General features: G+C 28.6%; 1 protein-coding gene across 1 annotated transcript; it reads right to left on the bottom strand.

Moving 5' to 3' along the window:
- Nucleotides 1-4,909: 4,909 nt before the first annotated feature.
- On the bottom strand, nt 4,910-6,874 carry LOC127244255 (heavy metal-associated isoprenylated plant protein 3-like). Its single transcript, XM_051264714.1, has 5 exons — nt 6,708-6,874; nt 6,423-6,567; nt 6,102-6,349; nt 5,601-5,688; nt 4,910-5,527 (listed from the first exon to the last, which is right to left on the bottom strand). The coding sequence occupies exons 1-5, from the start codon at nt 6,714-6,716 to the stop codon at nt 5,157-5,159; spliced, it is 861 nt and encodes a 286-aa protein (XP_051120671.1). The 5' UTR covers nt 6,717-6,874; the 3' UTR covers nt 4,910-5,156.
- Between the last annotated feature and the right edge of the window lie 16,943 nt (nt 6,875-23,817).

The following is a 23,817-nucleotide window of genomic DNA, read 5'->3' as shown; positions in this document are numbered from 1 at the left end:
TCACGGATGAAATCAGTTACGGAGCGATGCCCTTTCGGATTTTTTGCGAGCTTAGCCTTTAATGAAATCACACGACCGCGAGACGTGGCTGCAAAATTATTGGCCAAGCACTTCCAAACATCTACAACAGTTTGTCCAGAGGATATCACCTGGTGAAAAATGTCTGAGCAACTTCCCAGAAAGGCGCTAAGGATTATTCGATCTTGCCGAAACCAGAGAATGTATGCAAGATTGAGGGTTTCATTTGCCTCGTCTAAATATTTCGCAGGGGCAGGTGTGGAACCATCAACATAATAAAAAATGTCTAAGTCCAATGAGAACAGACTCAACCTGAGTTTTCCAAACGAGATAATTGGAAAATGGGAAGGAGCAATGAGTTGAATAATAGCAGCCATCGTAAAATTAATGAATTGTCTGTTGTGATACCATATAAAAATATGGTCTATGTATATTATTGATCTGTGCAGATAATATATATATAATATAGAACTAATAGATAAATATTGCAGTTACAACAGATCTTAAATGATAGCATAGAAATAATTCAAATATAATCACCCGTGCTATTAAATGTAAAAAAAATTTATTTTTCAAATATTTATTTTATTATTTTTGATTCATACAAAATCAATCTTTTTCTTTTCTTTAGTAATTATATAATGCCAAAAAAAAAAAAAAAATCTTGTCAATTCACCTATCTTTAACTTGTCAAAAATAAATTAATATAGGAATTCTGAACCCTGAAACTATTATCTCTATCTCCCTTAAATTGTCCATGTTATGTTAGCCATGGAGTTTTAGGTATTAGATAATTAGTAAATAATTAATAAATATATTTGTAAAAATAATTATAATTTAATAAAAAGAATTATAGATTAAGATTAAGATGAACTAAATAGTTTAATTAAAATAAAAAAATATAAATTATAAATTTTAAAATATAAATTATATTTCCAAAAGTAAACAGACAAATTACATAGAACATATAAATACTTGAAAGAATTGACAAATTAAATTAAATGAAACTAAAAAAAAAGACCTTTCGCTCAATATAATTTAAAATGTTTTAATAAAATGCAAACCGCAACTTCAAATATAAACATAAAAATAAAGGAGAGATCCAATATAAATACGGGTGGAGCCCAAATCCATTCACTTTTGTCGGGTCCAACAAAATGGAACACCGCCCCACGAGGTACATATAATTCAATAATTATAAGTATTTATGGTAAAAGACTTTTATTTTCATAACAAGTGCCAATATATTTATTTACATAAATAATATTATATATATATATAATACTCCCTTCGTTCCAGATAAGGTGCAACATTTATTTTTGGCACGAATTTTCAGGTGAGTAATATTAAGTAGAATAACTTAGAAATTAGGTAATGTGATCGAGAGAGAAATGTATATTTTATTATTTTATTTGGATGATGTGGGGGATAAAGTGTGAAGTAGATATTAAATATAATTAATTATTTTTTATTTTAAAATATTACATGATATTTGGGACATACCAAAAAAAAAATTTACAAAGTTTGACGGAAAGAATATAATTCATGCAGTGCGCATTGAACTTGGACCAGCTGTGGTGGGATCCTAAAATAAATAAATAAATAAATAGACTTGAGACTAGTAATGTGCCAAATAGTAAGACAAGCAAGAAGTAAAAATCATTTAATAAATAAATATTTTCTCCGTCCCAGATATCAGTGTCTGTACACCGTAGACATTGTATTTTAGGAAGAATGTAATTAGTAGATAATTAAAAATGTATTAGTAAAAATAATTATCCTATCATATAAATAATTATAAATTAAAATTAAGATAACTAGTTAGTTTAATTAAAATTTAAAAAAAAAATTAAAAATTTAAAATGAGATTAAAGTGTGTACTCATTTTTCAAAGAAGGAAAGTGACATGATATGTGGAACGGACAGAAACGGCAACATGGACATGATATCTGGGACTGAGGGAGTAATAAGGAAGAAGAAATTCGTTTATAATGCCAAAAAAAAAAATCAATCTTTTTCTTTTCTTTAGTAATTATATAATGCCAAAAAAAAAAAAAAAAATCTTGTCAATTCACCTATCTTTAACTTGTCAAAAATAAATTAATATAGGAATTCTGAACCCTGAAACTATTATCTCTATCTCCCTTAAATTGTCCATGTTATGTTAGCCATGGAGTTTTAGGTATTAGATAATTAATAAATAATTAATAAATATATTTGTAAAAATAATTATAATTTAATAAAAAGAATTATAGATTAAGATTAAGATGAACTAAATAGTTTAATTAAGAGAGAATAACCGGCTCTACACAATCAATTTCAGTACTATTTATTTTTTTAAAATATCATATTAAATATATATACATATATATTTTATAAAATATCAAATCAAATATTAATTTTTTATTTTTTTATAATTATAAAACTATCCGAAGACCTCTATCTAAACGACTCAGCTTCCACTGTGTGTTTGGTAAGCACATTCCATCAAATCAAATATTAATTTTTTATTTTTTTATAATTTTAAAACTGTCCAAAGATCTCTGCCTAAACGGCTCAGCTTCCACTGCGTGCCTGGTAAGCACTTTCCAGGCACTTGTATTTGTCCCTGTTGTTTGGCAAAAGCCAACTGTGCATGGAAAGCAACACAAGCATGAAACTATAAATGGTCCCATCCACCAACACAACCAAACAATAACTAATTAATTACATTACATATGGAGTGAAAGTAGAAGTGTATTCTACAATGAAAAGGGGTGACAAAAAGAGTGTATTCACTGACCTCTAAAGTAGTGGCTTATCCAGAAAATTTTTTTATTGGTGTACAATATATAAATCTAAAAATAAAATAAATTATAAGATTCGATTTATTAAAATATAATAATAATATAATATTATTTTTTATATTATTGTTTTAAAATATAAATTAATTATTTTAATTGGATTGAATTTTAATTATTTGGGTATTGATTATATTTTAAAATTTAAAATTTAAATAATTTACCAATTTTTTTTAATAATAATGCAATTTTAAATTTTAAGTGAGGACACTACAATTTTTTTAGTGGTAGTACATTTATTAAATTATAAAAATTTTCTTTTAATATAATAAAATCACTGGTAGCACACACCAAAAGGTGGATCCGCCCCTCACTCTAAGAGCATCCGTTACACAATTGTCTTTTTCATTATTTTTATGGTCTTTTTCGTTTTTACTATAACAAAACTCATTACATTTAATAAGAAATACAATTATAAAAATTTATTACCTTTGTTAAGAACTCATTACCTCCAAAAAAAAAGTAATTAATTAATTAATTAATAACTATCAAATTTTTTTGAAATTTTAAAATTTTAAATTTTAAAATAACATAAATTTTCTATAAATATATTTAAATTTCATTAATCAATTCTCTACCTTTTCATATTTAATTAAATAAAATAACTAGTAAAAATATTGATATTTTCAATCAGTTCTTAAATTAAATTGTTGTACGCGATTTGATAATAAAAATAATAATTTTTAAATTATGTTATTAATATATTTATTTTATACTTTTATATTATATTACGATTTTTTATATTATTTTTAATTAATATATATGTTGATTTATTTCAAATAATTTCAATTATTAAAATTTATATAGATTAATATTTAAAAATTATAATATAATATTATATAAAAATATTATTAGATAATAAAAATATAAAAAAATATGTATAAATAAATAAATTGTTTATATATTATATATATTATTACATATTAAAAATATATAAAAATAAAATAAATTATTGTGAATTTATAAAATAATAAAGGTAATATGTTAGAAGTGATTTACTATAACGGGTGATAAATAAATAAAATAATTTGAATGTTGAAATAAATATAAAATGGATGATAGAGATAAAAGAGATAATGTAATATAGGTAATGACTATAACAGATGCTCTAAGAGCACTTTCACAAGTCAATTAGTAACCACCATAATGCTAGAGATGTTTCTAGAGATTTTCTAATTTTAAGCTCTAATCTGTATTAACTCGACTAGGTTCTTATGGGGTAGTTATTATGAGTCTATTATAAGACTCTAATCTCATTATTATTGACAATATATTTCTTCCGTGAGTATTTTTCTTTGGTCTATATAGCTATTTTTGTTTGTTTTATATTTCACGTTTTATTTATTTTTTTTTTAAAAAAATAATAATATTTCTTCCGTTCAAGTAAAAGTATCCTTTTATTATTTTTATTTGAGCAATTCGAAAAACATTAATTTTTTATTTGAGTAAAAATAATTACATTAATACAAAAATACATTCTAACTTTTACACAAAAATTACAAATATATCATTATATATAAATTAATTTATACATAAAATACAAAACACAAATTTCTATCAAAATATTATTATTAATTTACTACAAAATCCAAAAAGTTTCCTTTTGATTCCGAAGGGCAAGAGTATATTTTATATTTTTTTAATCTATAATTTTATTTTTAATTTTAATTAGATTGGTTAATTATTTTAATTTATAATTTATAATTATTTGTATTATATTAATATTTCTAATTTACATGACATGATAAGTGGAACATGTGATATTTTAAAATTTTGCAAAATATAATAATAAATAATTAATAATAAGTTTATATATTTAAAATTTTTCAATTAAACAATTCTTCATAAATATTGCGTTAAAAAATACAAATATATGCACATTTTAATATATACAGTATCCCTTGTAAAACGTCAATCATCCAATTCATACAAAAAGGACGGAGTGAACGGACTGCATACTAATAATAAATTAGACGGATTGACGGATGGCTTTAATGTGGAAATTATGGCGGCTTTATAAAGAGGATTACGATGCATCTATCTACAAAAAGTTATAAGAAAACAAAACCCTTCTAAAAATTAAATAAATAATTAATTAATGTCTACAATAGATGGATGCATGAATAAATAAATATATAAAAAAGAAGATCAAAATCGATGACCAGCAGCATCAGAACGGATAGCAAAACGACTGCGACCAAAGTCAAGTTGGCCAACTTATTCTACCAAAATATAAGGAAATGACCCAATTGCCCTCTCGCAATACTTTTTATTTACATACCGAATAGAACGTTGCCCTCACATGACACTGCAAGCGTTCGGATTCTCATCGCTGAAAATTTGAGGGGCGTGGTACGGTCCAACTGGATACGGGCCAAAATTACCCTGCCCGAAATGGTCCACAGGTCCGGGTCCGTACATAAACGGGTACGGGTACGGGTACGGATTCGGGTACGCAAACAGCTGTGCTTGCATCTTGTTCCCTTCCGTTTTATCCTCATCGCCGCCGCCGCCTGCTTTCTCCTTTTTTTCTGACTCCTTCTTAGGCGAAATAATTTCTACGTCTCGCTTGAGCTGCTTTTGGAGCGACTCAGCCAGAGCTTTCATGTCCATGGCGCCGGTAACTGTCACGAGGTCCTTCTGGCTATCGATTTTCATCTCGCGGAAACCTGTAAGATGCGTATTAGTACCGGAGAATTGATATTGTAGAGGTATCATTAGTGGAGGAGAATTTTAATTTACCTTTGGTTTTGGTGACGGTTTTGTGTATTTTATGGACGCATCCTTCGCAGTGCAGATTCACCTTCAGCACCGCCGTCGTCTCCGGTGGCTGCCAAAATTCATGAATAATTAATTGAAAACTGATGCGCCGATCAATGTGGGGCAGTTGATGGGGAAGACAATCGGAGAAACGTGGATATTACGCCAAAAGTTTTAAAAGACACTACGGATTTGATGTGAAATGTCGCCAGCAATATTCACAGATACAGTAACAACTAGGTGATAACGTGCGCCTGGCTGTCGCCATGAGTTTCCGCTTTCAGCGGTAACTTCCACCGCACCAACACTAGAGGACAAACGCTAACCAATGCATTGCAAAACAACGTCGCAGTGAGGAACAAAGACCAATACAGGAAAAACCACAGGCGCACGATAGTAAGCAGCATTAGAGTTCCTGGCGTAACTCATCCATGGCGTCTTCGAGGTAGGAATAAATTTAATTAATCGGAAACGGAAACGTACCTCTTTCTCCTTCGATTTCTTCTGATCGGATTTATCGTCAGACTTCTTATCTTTCGCTTCATTTTTGTTCTTATTTTCACTGTTGCCATTTGCTTTGCTAGAGTCGCCATTGTTTTTAGGTTGCGGTGAAACAATGAGTTCAACCTTTTGGTGTGTCTTATGCTCCACTTTTTCACGCAGCTCCGCCGGATCCACATTCCCGACCACCGTAATCTTCTTTCCACCTCCGATCGTCACCGCACTCACACCTGTGAGACAACCGGAGTGTATCTAAACAAATATAAAGCGGAATCGCAACAATACATCGATTACTCAACATACCGTCAACGGAGCGAATGGATTTGATGAGTTTGGAAGCGCAGCCTTCACAGTGCAAATCAGTTTTCAAGACGACCGTGATACTATTCTCGTCTCCTGCTTTCTCCTTCTTCCCCTCCTTTTGCTCTCCGCCATTTTGCTTTTTCTTCTGCAGTAAATCGAAGGAAGCCAAAAGTGCAAAATCAAAATCAAAATCAACATAGTGAAAAAACATTAAAATAAAGAATAATACGCATGATGATGAGAAAAGCAAATGACTACTCTCTCTCTCTCTGTCTCCGTACGTACCTCACCCATTCTGCAGAATCGAAAAAGTCACAAGATGAAAATTCACGGAATTGGAGCAGCTGACTGTATATCGACGAATGAAGTTGTATTATATATATAGAGAGAGAGAGAGAGAAAGAGGGGCATGGTCTGTGGCGAGCTGCCCTGTCATACATAGTTTCCATATAAAATAAATACTTACTCCCTCAATCCTCAATTTCCGTAGACGTTGCAGTTTCTGTTTGTTTCGTATGTTATGTCATCTTATTGTTTTAAAAAATAATTATATATTTTAATTTTATTTTAAATTTTTAAATTTTATTTTTTTTTTATTTTAATTAAACTAATTAGTTATCTTAATCTTAATTTATAATTATTTATATTATAGGATAATTATTTTCACTAATATATTCTTAATTATCTACTAATTACACTCCTTTTAAAATACCGTATTTACAATGTAGCAGACACGGTATTTGGGACGGAGGAGTACTTAGACAATGGTCCGTTTGGTTTGGTATCTATTTAAATTAAATTCATCATTAGTTTTTAGGACTAAGAGGGTATTTGGTAATTAATTCTTTAACAGTTTTTAGTTATTGACTAGTCAAAAGTTAATTAAATAGGGTGTGTTTGTTTGGGAGTTTGAATTTTGAGTTGAAATTTGAATAGTAAAAATTTTGAAGGGAAAAAATCAATTTTGGTCCCAATATAATCAAAATTAATCAATTTTGGTCCCAATATAAACAATTTCAATCAATTTTGGTCCCATTATAAACAATTTTTATCAATTTTGGTCTCATTCGTTAAAAAACTAACGGAAATTGCTGACGTGGACATGACGGAGGTGACGTGGCAGTTGACCTGGAAAGTACACGGCCATGTACAATTATACACGACCATGTTGTTACATGGTCATGTATATTTCAGTATATAATTATACATGGCCATGTTGTTACACGACTATGTACAATTATACACGGTCATGTTGTTACAGGGCCCATATATATTTCAGTGTATAATTATACATGGTCATGTTGTTACACGGCCATGTACAATTATACACGGCGATGTTGTTACATGACCATGTATATTTCAGTGTATAATTATACATGACCATGTTGTTAGACGGCCATGTATAATTCTACACGGCTGTTATCTTTCTGTTTCGGTCTAAATTTTAATTTTTTGTTATATTTTTAATTTTTTTTTTGAATTTAGAATAGTTGATATAGTTAAAATGGAAAAAAAATAATAATAATCATAATATAATTAAAATATATCAATTTTAGTTCAAATATAAGTATTTATCGAGTATGTTTTTTTGGAAGATTTTGTCTAAAATTCTACTATTTAGCAAAAAAATTCTCTTACAAACATCCAATTAATGTGTAAAAACTCAGTTTTTCATGACTGAACTAAACATATAGACATTATGTTTCACTTTATTCGTGATATTGTGTCAAAAGATCTTTTGAAACTTGAAAAATTCCAACTGAATATAACCTTGCAGGTATGGGAACTATGGTTTTGTCGTTTTCGAAGTTTAACTTGTGTAAAAAAACTGTGTATATCGATACTTTTGATTATGATTGGTATTAAACTGTAAGTTAAAATTTTATTTTATTTTTGTTTCTGTTTTGGGTCCAGCACTGTTTCTGGTTTTTTGTGTGTTGGCATGAATTTTTTTTTTAAAATTTGAGAATTCTAATCTTGGTAAGTAAGTCCGCAGGTTAAAAGATTGAAAGCGATCGAAGCTCGGACCGTGATGACACCCATGATGTGTCACTTTCTCCATGCCCAAAAAGGTGGAGATTGTGGAGTTATTTTTGGCCAATGACAATTGAGGCCGGTAATGCACAAACCCGCACAACCCGAAACCCAGATCCTATAACCCGAACCAGATCTGGTTCTCTTTGAAACCGGCGGTCCACAGCTGAACCAAACCCGGTCCGGTACAGTGACTTTTATATATAGGGCATGGGGCCAGTTCGTGTGAGATACATTCTGACTCTCACTCTCGCATTGTGTTTATCTCTCCCCGACTCTCAATTTCTCTCTCTAAAAGCCCTAACCTGCGACGGCGATTCCAACGATATTCATTGGGTTTCTCCGGTGATCTGTCAGGTGATTTGAAGGGTTCGACTGAGTTCTTTGATAAACAGCCTGTGCTAAGGCTGTTCCTCAGTTCGACTTACGACTTCAAGCATTCCTTTACAGTGTATTGATTATATTGTCTGTTGGGAGGGATTAGGCTTAAATCGTTAATATTTTCCTTATATCGTGGTTTGGTTTGCGTGTTTGTTGCGTTTCCGTGGATGTCGGTTGTGTTTTGGTTGTTATTGTGCATTCCAGTAGGTGTTGGTATTATTTTTCGATTGGATAAACTGAGTCCGAGCAGTAGCTTTTGTTTAATAAAAGATGTTTTAAGTTCTTTGGTTTAACTTCGTGTGTTTCTTATATATATATGGCTATATAGCTTATCGATCTTGAATGTATGATAACATATTTTTTAATTGTTTATTTATTTATCTTCACTTTTAAAAGTTAGATTTAAAATTTTTTTTTTTCAAATTAATCTTTTTTAATTATTTATTTATTTATCTTCACCTTTATCTAATGCGCACTCTGGATGGACAGTAACGGCTGCGGATTCCACATTATAAAAGAAAAAAACAAAAAAAGAAAAACATCAAATTCTAATCTCAACTAAAAGGAATTGTAAGACAACCAAAACAAAGGGCTTTGAAGTTTAAGGCCCAAAATAAAGAAAAAGCTTAAGAGAGGACCCATTGAAAGATCCCTAACTTATATTAGTAGTCCACTCCAAAAAAAAAATCCAATAGAAAGTTTGACAAACTTAGGGTCTTCAGCATTTTTTTCTTGGGAATTGTGATTCCCAAAAATAATACTACTATTTATATTTTTATATAATTTTCTATATTACATAAAAAAAAATCAAAAAAATTAAACACTTATTATAAAAAATTAAATACTCAATTTAAAATAATATATTTTATATTTTTAACACAATATATCGTACCACACACCAAAAATCAATCCATCCAAAAATACATTATAAAATAAGAATTAAATTTTAATATTATTCATTTTGTACTATTATTAATAAATATTTATATTATTTTTAATAAAAATATTGTATGAAAATATTATTTAAATAAATTTTTTATTTCAAATCAAACTTAATAAACCCTTACGTTTGAATGTTTTTTTTTTCTTTAAATTTCAAATGTAAATATAATTTTTGATAAAAAATATTCTATTTTATAATAATAATAATAATAATAATAAGAGGATCCAAAACTAAAATTTGAATGTATGCATGTATTGGAATCTTACATTTATTTAAAAATAATAATACATATACATATATATATGCGTGTGTGAGTATTTAGTGTTTTTTTTTTTTTTTCAAATTGTTTTTATGTTGTATTTTAAATTTTGATGATATAGTTATTAAATACTTCATAATATTTTGTATAGCAAAAAACAGCATACATATATATATATATATATATAAACTGTAAGATTGAATGATAAAAAATTGAAAAAAATAAAAAATAAAAAAATAAGTCTCTAGAATTTTATCTATTTGTTTATTGTGTAGTTAAAATGGGCCTCAAAACACCCTGCAAGTCCAAAAAATTCAAAATAAAATTGTGTTCACAATTTCTTCTTCAACCAATGCCACTTCTGGTAGCAGTTCTTCTTTATCAAACTTCACATTCTTCAATCATAATTTTTTTTTTTTTAACAAATATTTTTGTGTTTTGGATTTAAATTTTAATTTACATATTTTATTATATATTATTTTGCGAAATAAAATAATATATTTTTATTTATACTTGTTAGATTTATATAGAGGGGGAAAAAAAAAAACTGAAATGAAGTTATTTTTGGATATTTTTGTTGGGTTATGTTAAAAAGTGAAAGAAAAGATGAAGTTATTTGTACTTTCGCTTTGGAAAACCAAACAAAATGAGTCCTCAATCAATTAAATTTGGACTCCAATAATAATACTCCCTTCGTCTTATATCTATCCCCCCATCTTATATCTATCTATTCATTTGCTTTTTGTACGGAATTTTAAAAATATTAATATTATACTGGGATGTAATAGAAATAAATGTAAAAAAATTAACCTAATTTTATTAGTATTGTACAATATAAAGGTAATAACATTTGTGTAATATATTATAAATTGAAATAGTATTTGTAAAATTAGGTGGATGGATAGTACTGGAGAAAATAGATTAACTATGGTGCAGATTGGATTGAGCCATGATTGGACTTAGGTTAGGCTATATTGAATATCAAGATTGAGATTTGGACTTTGAATCAATAAGAACTCGTGGGCTAAGCCCAATAACATTAAATTTAAAATTTTTAAAGATATTTGACTAATTAAATATAAATTATTAGATTTGGTGAGAAATTATCTTTTTGCTCGTGATCTTAAAATACATCTAAATACAAAGTTCTATATTCATTAAGTATATTATTATCATGCATTATTATTATTATTATTATTATTATTTATTTATTTATTTTCTTTTTCACTCAATTTTAATTTTTTTCTCATCCGTCGGTTTTCTTTCTTTGAAAAATTTCATGTTCTTGCAAAATTCCTGTATTTTTTTTTCTAGTTCGATTCTTGGTGGAATCGTTCATTTCAACCCAATTTGTTTTATTTTGAAAACGATCGATAGTGGACCGAATTCATTTTAAGAAATTCGGGTGCAATGTGAGACTCGTATTCCGTGTTATTCGTTTTTTTTGTTGGGATTTTCTCCCATCTCGTTTTCACAATTTATTTTACCAACATTCCTTTCCTCTAAATTTATTCTATAATTTTCTCAATATTTTTATTTGTTGAATATTTTGCATCACTTCAAAAACCCATTTATTCATTCATGTTATTTGAAATACTTTCTAATCTAAAATAAATTCAACTAAACAAATTCATAACAAGAATTGAAATCTAATAAAAAGGCTATGTCGATTTATGTTTTTGTTTCAATATATTATCTAAGTAATATAAGAATGTACTATATATATATATATATATATTTGTTTCTAAAGTCTTTATGAGAAACGAATATGAACACACAAGTTGTTTTCTCATGTATGACAACGTTGCTGCTTTACCTTTTAATTTGTTGTCTTTTTGGTTGATAACAAAAGCATTTCCTAAGTTGGACAAGAATATATATATATATACACACACTTGTAGATTTTATTCTTAAAACTTGATTTAGATTCGATTGAAAATTGCGCATATATATATATATATATACAAATATTTTGTATTCTAACACTCATCTTTCTTTTGATTTTTTCAAGTAAAATAACTATTTGATAACATGAAAATTTGATTTACTCAAATCAAATCTTTCCAATCCAAACCCAAAAAACAAAATATTAAAAAAATAAAAAATAAAATACATTTGAATCATTTTATCATAAGTTTTTTAACCTAATGATATCTTATTGATAGAAACTCAATACAATATTTGACATCTTAGGGCATCAACATGCCAAATGAACTTCATCGTATAAGAATTATTTGTTAATTTTTTTTTTAAATAATAACTTAAGCTAAAAATTTTAAACAATTTTTTTTTTTTTTTTAAAAAAACAATCATTGAAGTTATTAAAGGATTTTTTTTTAAAAAAAAAAATTAATTTTAAATTAAGCTAATTTTTTAAATAAATTAAAAAAATAAATCACTTGTTTCATTTTGGAAAATAAAAAATGCCGATTTACAAGTTTATGAAACGTGGTACTTAGAATTCAATTTTAGAAGATCCATTTTAATTACGATTTAGTCATAGTTTCATTTTTGAATTGAAAACATATAAATAAATAATCTACTAATTTAGAATCCATCGGACAAGTCTATCTTTAATATTCTCTCCGTCTCAATTAATTTATTTATTTTTTTATTTCCGTTCGTCCAACTTAATTTTTCATTTTTTTTTTTAAAATACAATTATACACTTTAATTATATTTTAAAATTTATAATTATTTTATTTTAATTAAACTATTTAGTCATCTTAATCTAAAATTATTTTCATTAAATCATAATTATTTTTACTAATATATTTCTTAATTACTAACTAATTATACAATACCTAAAACTCCGTACCTAATTTAAATGAGAAAAATTAACCGGAATGGAGGAAGTAGTATATTCCACCTACTCAAATACTATACTCATAATTAGTTTTCAGAATTATAAATATTGCCTCACAATTCCCATAAACTATTCAGCAAGTTGGATTGCTAAAACAAATGGATTTGAAATATTTTAGACATATGTTATATATATATATATATATATTTATATATATTAACTTATAAATTATTTTTGAAAATCAATCATATATATATTCCCTTAGAAAATATCTCATACTAATTTTTTTACTATCACTAAAAACTCAAAAGCTTAAAAAGTTTATAGTGTATTTCTTTTGGGGTTTATTTTGATTTTTTACTGTTTAATCTATTTTTTTAAAAAAATAAAAAATAAAGAATACTATCTAAATTAAAATTCAATGCCTATAAATTTGAAATTCAAATGGATCCTTAGACTTATATTTCATATAAACTTAAAAAGAATTGGTGATTTGCGAAGCGTGAGTGAAAATAGGTGACGACAAAAAAGTCCATGAGAAATTTGGGAAGATATTTTTCAATTTTGTGGGGATGGATAGGAAGCGCCATGTGAGAGTGAAAGCTATGGGTGTTTTATTTTATGAGATAATTTGAATGAATATTTGTTTACATAAAATATGAAAATTTGTGTATAAAATATAAAAATAATTAATACATATGATATATTAATATTTTTGAAAAAATATGTATATATATATTTGTTAAAAGAATACACTCTATGTTCTTTTCAAGTTTAATTTAATTTTTTTATTATGAATTTTATTTTAAATATACTAATATTTTATATAAACACCTGAATTAATTATATAATAAAATAATTCAAATAAATATGTATCCGACTTCCCTTAGAAAATGCATGATTTAAGTACTCCATTTAAAACAATAGTTTTATTTCCATAAATAACCATATATTACCATAAAACTATTCTTACTTTTTCATTTTTATTACACAATTGCCACTACTTTTTACACTAATACACTCACAAGGGCAAAAAAGTTTTTTATCCATATTTTTTACCTACTACCGATATAATATCAATATTCTTTAAATTTCGTGCCCAACCCAATTAAAACTATATTTATGGGACGGAGGGAGTATTATTTTTGTTTAGGTTATATATACATTTTTATTTATGATATTATGTCATAATTATTGTAAATACGCAAATTTATGAAAAATATAAGGAGTATATTAATAAAATTAACTATAAAATGATACAAATCATTATAAATTATATTTATGATAACTAATTAATTTAATAAAAATTTAAAAAAAATTATAAATTATAAAATTTAAAATATAATTAAGATATATAATATTTTTTTTCCAAAAAAGAAAAATTATATAAAAGATGAAATAAATATAAATGAAAAGTATAACATTATATATGAAAATATATTTTTTTGAAAAGTTTTTTATAGTAAAATTTATTAAAACTTCTATCCAAAATAATCATGTCATTTTTTTTTTGTTGTTGTTCGTTAAAAATATACATAATTTATTTATAATAAATAATTTTATTTATTCACAATTTTATTATTTTTACTTAACAATTAATGATCAAGTTATTACTATTTTTTAATATTTATTTACTACTTTATTATTATTATTATATCATACATAATATAAATCAAGAGAAAAAAAATAAAATTATTTTTATTGGTGTTTTATAATACAAATATAATAATATTTGTATAAAAATTATATAAATATAAAAATATTTTTAATATTGAATATAATAATATAAAAAATAAATGTAAATTTATTAACTAAACAAAGGAGCATTAGGCAAACAAACCCATGTATAAATATTCTTTTTTTAAAAATTTCTTCCAAAACCTAAAAAGTTTGTATGGAAATGAAGCCTTTGAGTGTCCTAGGTGTGTTTGTGATGAAAATTGAATCGAGAAAGGGAAAGTTTTTTTTTTTTTTTATTTCTAATCTGTTCTTTTTACAATGGCTAGGAGAGTGAGTATTTATATCAAAAACAAAAGATAAAATGTAAGGCTGAAACAATTGTAAACTAAAAGAAGCGTGAGAGCGCTTTTTATGCAGAATGCTGAAGATAAAACTGAACTGCAACAAATAACAAGCTATTGAACCAACTTGAGCAGAAACAAGCTCTCAACACCCCCCCTCAAGCTGGAGGTGGTGAAGATCAACCAATCCCAGCTTGGAGAGAAGGCCAGAAAACCGAGGACCCGGAAGAATTTTTGTGAACACATCGGCAACCTGAACAGCTGTAGCAACGTGAGAAGGCAATATAAGACCAGCCTTATACAAACCCCGAATATGGTGACAATCCAATTCAATATGCTTCGTACGATCGTGGAAAACTTGATTCTTCGTGATTTGTAGTGCTGCAGAGTTATCACAAAACACCGGAATAGGAAGAGAAAACACCACCTGCAAATCAGAGAGAAGAAACGAGAGCCACTGGAGCTCCCGATCCAAAGAACTTATAGCCCTGTACTCCGACTCAGCTGAAGATAAAGCTATGGTAGTTTGTTTCTTGCATTTCCACGAAACTAAAGAGCCCCCCAACAAGACACAAAATCCAGTGATAGAATGCCGGGTAAGAGAGCAAGACGCCCAATCAGCGTCACAATAACCAACAAGATGAGGGGCAGCAGTAGCAGAATAGAACAAACCTAAAGATGGAGTACCCTTAAGGTATTTCAAAACATGAACAGCCATATCCCAGTGTATCTGTAAAGGCGTGTGAACATATTGACTAAGCTGCTGAATAGCATATGCAATATCAGGACGGGTGAGGTTGAGGTACAACAATTGACCCACAAGACGACGGTATTGATCAGCTTCTGGGTAAATAGGAGAATCAGTGATAGAGAGTTTAACTCCTAAAGGAAAAGGAGTAGAAGAAGCCCGACAACCCATCATGCCCATCCTATCTAACACATCAAGGATGTACTTCCGTTGACACAAATAAAATCCGGCATCACCCCGAGCAATTTCCATACCAAGGAAATATCGCGCATTCCCTAAATCCTTAATAGTGAAGGATTTATCCAGAAAAGTCTTGACAGCAACAATAAGATCAAGAGAAGGACCAGAAATCAAAATATCATCAACGTATACTAAGAGGCATAAGAAAGTGTCACCCGCACCTGTAGTGAATAGACAATGATCATGTGCAGACTGATTGAACCCGTAAGAAAGAAGAGCTCGACAAAATTCAGCATTCCACTCCCGGGATGCTTGTTTAAGTCCATATAAGCTCTTAATAACCCTGTGGCAGATTCATGTATATATCTTCTTGAAGAAAGCCATGAAGGAATGCATTATTCACATCAACTTGATGCACAAACCACCTTTTACTAGCTGCCATAGCCAAGATCAAACGAACAGTGACCAAGTTGGCCACGGGAGAGAACACTTCATCATAATCTATCCCGTACTGCTGCTTGTAACCCTTTGCCACCAAACGTGCCTTATATTTATCCACTGTCCCATCGGGTTTCAACTTGACTTTGTAAACCCATTTGCATCCAATGGCATGTTTGCCCTCTGGTAGATCCATAACCATCCATGTACCATTACTTTCTATAGCATCAAGCTCAGATTTCATGGCATTCACCCACTCAACATATTTAGAGGCCTCCAAGTATGAAGTGGGTTCCTTCAAATCTGTAGTGTGCACCAGAAAATTCACAAAGTGCGATGTAAAAACTGGGGACATAATGAAAGGAAAAGTCTGAGGAGTCAGACTTGAATCAAGTGCACAAATACTAGCCATATCTGTAACAGGACCATTAGTAATGAAATCTTGTATCCATGTTGGTGGCTTGATCTGCCTTCTTGGCCTATCCAAGGCAATACAAGGAGCATGCTGACTATGAACCTTCGTAGTCTGATCTGAAATAAATGCATCTGATACTGAAGAAGGAGACTCAATCATTGGACCCTCACCGGTGGAATTATGAGAGGAATAACTTCCACAATCCAAAGTTTGAATAGGTGAAGCATTTGGTTGCTTGTCAAGAATCATAGAATCTGTACAAGGAAGAAATACATGGGTAGGTGGATCAGTATGAACTGTATCAGACTCATGAACAAGTTCATTTGCAAAAGGAAATATATGTGGGAAACAAACAACATCCCTAGAAACCACAATATCCCCAGTAGCCTTCTCATACAATACACATGCTTTATGACCTTCTGCAAATCCCAACATCACACACGTCTTTGACCTACTATCAAATTTTCTTCTATGAGGACTAATATCTGTGGCATATACCAGACATCCAAATGGTTTAATCACAGATATATCAGGTTCAATTCCATGCAAAACACCATATGAACTTTTCCAATGAAGCAAGGCACTTGGCAGTCTATTTGTAATCCAAGTAGCATACAAAATGGAGTAAGGCCATAACTTCATAGGCAACTTACCTTGAAACATAAGAGCTCTAGCAACCTGCAGAAGTGATCTGTGCTTCCTTTCCACAAGTCCATTCTGCTGTGGAGTGTAGACACAAGATAACTGGTGTAAAATGCCTTGTTCTGCAAGAAAGTCCTGCATCTTTCTATTGACAAATTCTGTACCATTATCAGTCCGAATCTTCTTAACTTTTACACCATACTGTGTCTGCACCATGGAAACAAAATTTTTTAGAATACCAAAAACTTGTGATTTAGAAGTCATCAAGAAAGTCCACGTGCATCTACTGCAATCCTCAACAATGGTCAAGAAATATGGTGTATTTGACACATTTTCTCCATTATATGGACCCCAAACATCCATATGAATAAGACCAAAATTTGTATCAGATCTGTGTTGTGACAACACAAAGGAATTTCAACTTTGTTTTGCTTGAAAACAAACCTCACATGCCTCAATCTTGCTCCTCATTTCTGATGTGCATAGTCGTTTTAGGATGGGAATATGTTCCATTACTGTTAGAGAGACATGACCTAACATTTCATGCCATTGTAATGCATTGAACTCACTGCTCTCAACAACTTGGTTAACATATGCTACATTCACTGTATTAATAACATACAGTTTTCCCACTGCCTTGGCGACTCCTAATATTGCATCAGTATGCCTCCTTTGTATCAAGCAATGTGAGTCCAGAAAAGTACATCGAACCTGTAAGTCCTTGGCCAACTGAGCCACTGATACGAGATTATGTGTAAAATTAGGAGCAAGCAACACATCCTTCAATTGTAGATTAGGTGTGATATCAATCCTCCCACAAAACTCAATCATTTGAACTGAACCGTCTGGCAAAAATACCCTCCTCTTTTCTTGCAATCGTTCCACAGACTTCAACAAGGAAGAATTGCAACAAATATGCGTGCTAGCCCCGGAATCTAGGATCCAACTATCTGGTGAGGTATCATTCATGATACCAAACGCATAGTGAGTCTTAAATCCTGAAAAAGGATTATCTCCAGTCTTCACCATGTTTGCATTTTCCTCCTTGAATTCTGAATTAGATTGAGAGTTCAGCTTCCCCAAACATCTCTCAACCTCACTCTTAACAATCTGTTCCACATTGGGTAATGATACCGTGTCTGAACCAACATTCCCAGCATATAAGGCCTTCTCTCTGCCCCTTTGGTCCTTCAACTTCTTATACCAATCTGGAAACCCATTCAATTTGAAACATTCTCTTATTTCATGCCCGGATTCACCACAATGCATACACTTTAATTTCTTTCTTTCCTCTCTGCTCAACCACGTTCTAGGTCTATAAGGTCCAGCCCCCTGCTTCCCTGTTTTCTGATGATTATTATTTCCTCCGGCATACATGGCTGATTCATGACTAACATGCGCTTGTGAAGCAATTCTTCTTTGGTCTTCATCCTGCAAAACCATAGAATACACACGTCCTATGGAAGGCAGCGGATCTAAGAGAAGTATCTGACTTCTTACTGTCTCAAAGCATTCATTGAGACCAAGGAGGAACTGATTCACCTTCTTCCTGTTGTTCGCTTCTTTACTAGCTGTAACAGAACCACAAGTACATTGCACACAAGTACAAGTATGCTGTGGACTTAGAATATTAATTTCATCCCAGATCGAACTCAAACTATTGAAGTATTGCAGAACACTTAGGTTATTTTGCACACAATTAATTAAATCTCGATCTAGTTGAAACAGTTTAGGACCGCTACTCCTGTCGTATCTACTCTCAATCTCGGTCCACAATGTTCTCGAATCCTCTATGAATTGAAACGAAGTTGCAACCTCTTTAGCTAATGAATTCATTATCCATGTAGAGATCATATAGTCTGCTTTCAACCAAGCATTATAATGTGGCGAATCTTCATGTGGCTGACTAAGAGTACCATTAATAAACCCTAGTTTATTTCGTGCACCTAAAGCACGTTTAATCGAGCGACTCCAGGTGTAGTAATTGTTACCTGTAAGAGGAACCGCCACCAACTGCAATCCTGCATGATCATTCGCGTGAATGTTCAGCACATCGTTGATAGAACTTTGGGCGAATTGATCGGTTGAATCAATCCTTGGATCTCGTCTGAGAACCGTATCTGCAGATCTAGCCTCCTCCATCGGACCTTTGCCATTATTCGCCGGAGCTTTGGTATTGCTCGACGTTCCTTCCAATTCGTCTTGCAGAAGAACATTCCACTGAGTCTTCCTCTGTTTCATCATGATTCATTAACAAAATTTCAACAAGCGATCATACCCAGCCAACCTGGCTCTGATACCATGATGAAAATTGAATCGAGAAAGGGAAAGTTTTTTTTTTTTTATTTCTAATATGTTCTTTTTACAATGGCTAGGAGAGTGAGTATTTATATCAAAAACAAAAGATAAAATGTAAGGCTGAAACAATTGTAAACTAAAAGAAGCGTGAGAGCGCTTTTTATGCAGAATGCTGAAGATAAAACTGAACTGCAACAAATAACAAGCTATTGAACCAACTTGAGCAGAAACAAGCTCTCAACAGTTTGTTTGGGGGTTTGGATTTTGAGTTGGGATTTGAATAATAAAAATTTTAAATTTGAATAGTTGTATGATGTGATATAAATAGGTGTTGATGTGATGTTTTGAATGTAAAATTGATTTTTAGTATAATATAAAAAAAATAAAAAATAGGTGTTTGATTTGATCTTTTTGAAGGAAAAAATGAAATGAATAGTAAAAATCTAATCCAATCCCCAAACAAACACACCCTTAAGTGAGTGGCCACGGTAAATTTAGAAATTTAAGAGAGATATAATTAATTAATTTAATTAAATAAAAATTTAAATTAAAATTTTAAAATATAATTAAAATATTTTTTTTAAAAAAAAAATGAAATATGAAATTGACAGAAAAGAAAAGAAAAATTTGATACTATGCATGATATACTTCGAAACGAAGGGAGTAACATAAACATAGATAGAAAAAGACAGACTGACAGATACCACCAAGAATGCTGATGGTGATGGTCCCGCAAATCTTATTACCAAAATTGCCCACGTGATGTCCGCGCGCCTCGTCACGTGGGATATGACCATCAACCAGTATGCCGCCGCCACGTGCGTATTGCCACGTGGGGGGCAGGGTGCAAATTAATCTTGCTCTTCTTCTCTTGTTGTGTTGGGCCCCACTCACATTGTCTCACTCTCACTCCGTCTCGCTTATAGTATTCATTTTTTTATTTTATTTTCTCACTTATTTTGTTAATTTTTTTTGTAAATTAATATTGCTCTTTTTTAAAATTTTTGTATTTATAATGTTTTTAGATTAATAAATTATCTTAATTTTAATTTATAAATTTTTTATTATACTAAAATTATTTTTACTAATATATTTTTAATTATTTACTAATTATTCCATATGTCCTGTTTAATTTGTCTATTCTTTCTATTTCCGTCCGTCCTATATAATTTATCATTGTTTTTTTAAAAAAAATATAATTATTAGTAATACACTTCTTAATTACTTACTAATTATTCAATACCTAAAACTATGTACTTTTTAATTATATTTTAAATTTTATTTTATTTTAAGTAAACTATTTAGTTATATTAATCTTAATCTATAATTATTTTTATCAAATCATAATTATTTTTAGTAATATAATTCTTAATTACTTACTAATTATTCAATACTTAAAACTATGTGTCTAAGAAAAAATGAACAATTTAAGTGGAACAGAGATAGTATATTCTTTCTAAATTATGTATCTACGCTAAAGTGGACACCAAATCCAAGACGGAAGGAGTATTTGTGTTTATAATTAATATTTTTTGTTTTAGATATTCATGTTATATTTTTTTATTATTCAGTAAATTTATATATAATTTATTTATAATAAATAATTTTATTTACTTACAATTTATTTTTTAATAAATAATAACTAATTTGTTATTCTATCGTTCCTATATATTTTGCAATATTTTTTATTTTGATATGTCTCACCTACTTTGTATCATTTTCAAAATAAAAAATAATTAATACATATTATTTCATGGCATTACTCTGAATCAAAAATAAATATACATACTTCTCTCTTATCGGATAACTTAATTTCTACTTTATTATACTCTCTTAAATTCTTGTGCCGAAATCAAAATATTGATTTTTATATAAGACAGAAGAAATACTATTTTTTTTTAATTATCTCACTATTTTACTATTAATTTATCAATAATTTTTTTTATGATATCCAATTTTATCTTTTTACCTATTTATTGTTTTGAGTTTCAATATTATTAAATAAAAAATATAATGAAATATACTACTACTTTAAATAAAATATAAAATATATAAGTACATGAAAGTGATCATTTAAACTAGACATCGAACCATGACCCTCCGCAACAAACCAACCTCACAATTGCTACCTTTAGAGTCACATTTTATATACAAAAAAGAAAAAAAAAACAAACAAACAAGGAATATGGTTGCATTTAATTGTGTGTGTGTGTGTTTTTTAAATGTTTCAATATTTTGAATTATTTTAAAAATTATAAACACTATGTTACTTTAGAAATTTTTATCATTCTCAATAATAATAAAAATATGCGTAGAGTGTGTTTACTTGAGCGATTTCAATTTTAGTTTTACTATTCCAAAAAAATTTTTACTCCAAAATCGTCAACTCAAATATTTATTTTTTATTTATTATATTATACTAAAATTTAATTTTACATTCAAAATATTATATCAAATCAAATAATTATTTCAATTCAAAATTTTACTATTCAAAACCAAAATCCAAAACCAAAATTTCACAAATAAACACATCATTTTCTAAAAGAAGTCCATTATATCATCTCACAAAATATTTTAAAAAATATAAAAATTATTTTACCCAAATTGTTTTTACAAATTTTCAAAATATTTTGTTCTTTCTATATTTTTCTCCTACCCATTTTCCAAGAGAAAGTAACGAATTATACACATTTGCTATTTTTATATTCTCTATACAATTCTCTATAGCATACGTAAGAAACAAATAATTTCACATTTAAAGCTATATTTTTATTTATTTTGTATTTTGGTTAAAATATATATTTTTTTAATGTGTAATATATAATTTTTTTGGAAAATATATTAATTTTCTTTTAAAAAAATATTATTTGCATAAATTTATATTAAGTGCTTTTGACTTTGACTTAAAATATATATTTTTTAATTTAATAAAAACTAACATTTAAACATATATGTATAATGTAATATTATTTTAAAATAATGTAATATCGTTTTAAAATAGTAATTATTGATACTTTATTTATTATTTTTTAAAAATATTTTAATTATATATACACCTGTGCATCGCACGGGTTTAAATAGTAAGTATATATATATACTATTACTATTTGTATTGACATCTGATCCTAAGCTTTTTAACTCTAATAATATTTTTTTGGACAAGCATCTTATGGGGTGTTTTTGAAAAATAAAATAAAAAATAAAAAAAAGACTAATAATAATAATAAATAACATAAAATTTTAACAATATGTCCTCGTTAATAATATTTTTTTTTATGTTATTATAGAATAATTATTTATATAGTAAGCTTACACATCTATACATTAATAAAATTAAAATACTCCGGCTTGTGTTTTTTATCCTCATTTATTTTTTTTTTAATTCAACAAAACGGATCTATTTGAAAACAAATACTAAAAACATTAAAAGTGTGTTTGGCCGAGATTTTAAATTGAAATTAATATTATTTATTTTATAAAAAAAATTTAATAAAAATATATTATTAATATATTTGGTAATATACTATATATTTATAGTAGTCGACTTATTAGGAGATTTATTGATTATATAAACATATACATGTTTATATTTATAATTGAAATAGAAAATTTTAATTTTATATTTCAACGTAGTACTAAAGTCAAATTTTCTTCGGATATGTTAATGACTCATTATATTTCGTATATATTTTGTTGATGTATTTGCTTCTATGTATCGCTATGTTGCTGCCACTTTGATCTCCACTGATAGAGTTATCATTTCGACTGAAAATGTGTTGAAAATTTTATTTTCGAATTTAGCTTTGTTGTAAGTTAACGAGTTATATTTCTGATTCTATCGGTGTTGAGATTCTTGTTTCAGACTTTAGTGGCATTGAGAATTTTGTTTCTGACTCTAATAATGTCGAGATTCCCATTTTCGACACTAACATCGTTAAGAGCCCATTTTTACTATAATGGCGCTGAAAGCCCTGCTTCGAACTTTGATTCGGTGAATGATCCCAATTACATCACTTTCACTCTCTCTTTAGACAAACTCGAATTAATTCAATCGTAACTTAAGTTTGAAGAGGAGTATTGATATACTTGGAATATATATTGTATATTTATGGTGGTTGCTTGTTTTAAAAAAATATGTAGGCTATAAAGCATATATGTAAATTTTCTTATGATTAAAATAAATCAGTTTTATATTCTTCTTTATACTTTTTTTTCCTTACAAAATATTAT

The sequence above is a fragment of the Andrographis paniculata genome, unplaced genomic scaffold, assembly GCF_009805555.1.
Source record: "Andrographis paniculata isolate CXL003 unplaced genomic scaffold, ASM980555v1 Contig9END, whole genome shotgun sequence".
Classification (NCBI taxonomy): domain Eukaryota; kingdom Viridiplantae; phylum Streptophyta; class Magnoliopsida; order Lamiales; family Acanthaceae; genus Andrographis; species Andrographis paniculata.
The sequence above is the reverse complement of the archived record's forward strand: the minus strand, read 5'-3'. Positions and strand labels throughout refer to the sequence as shown.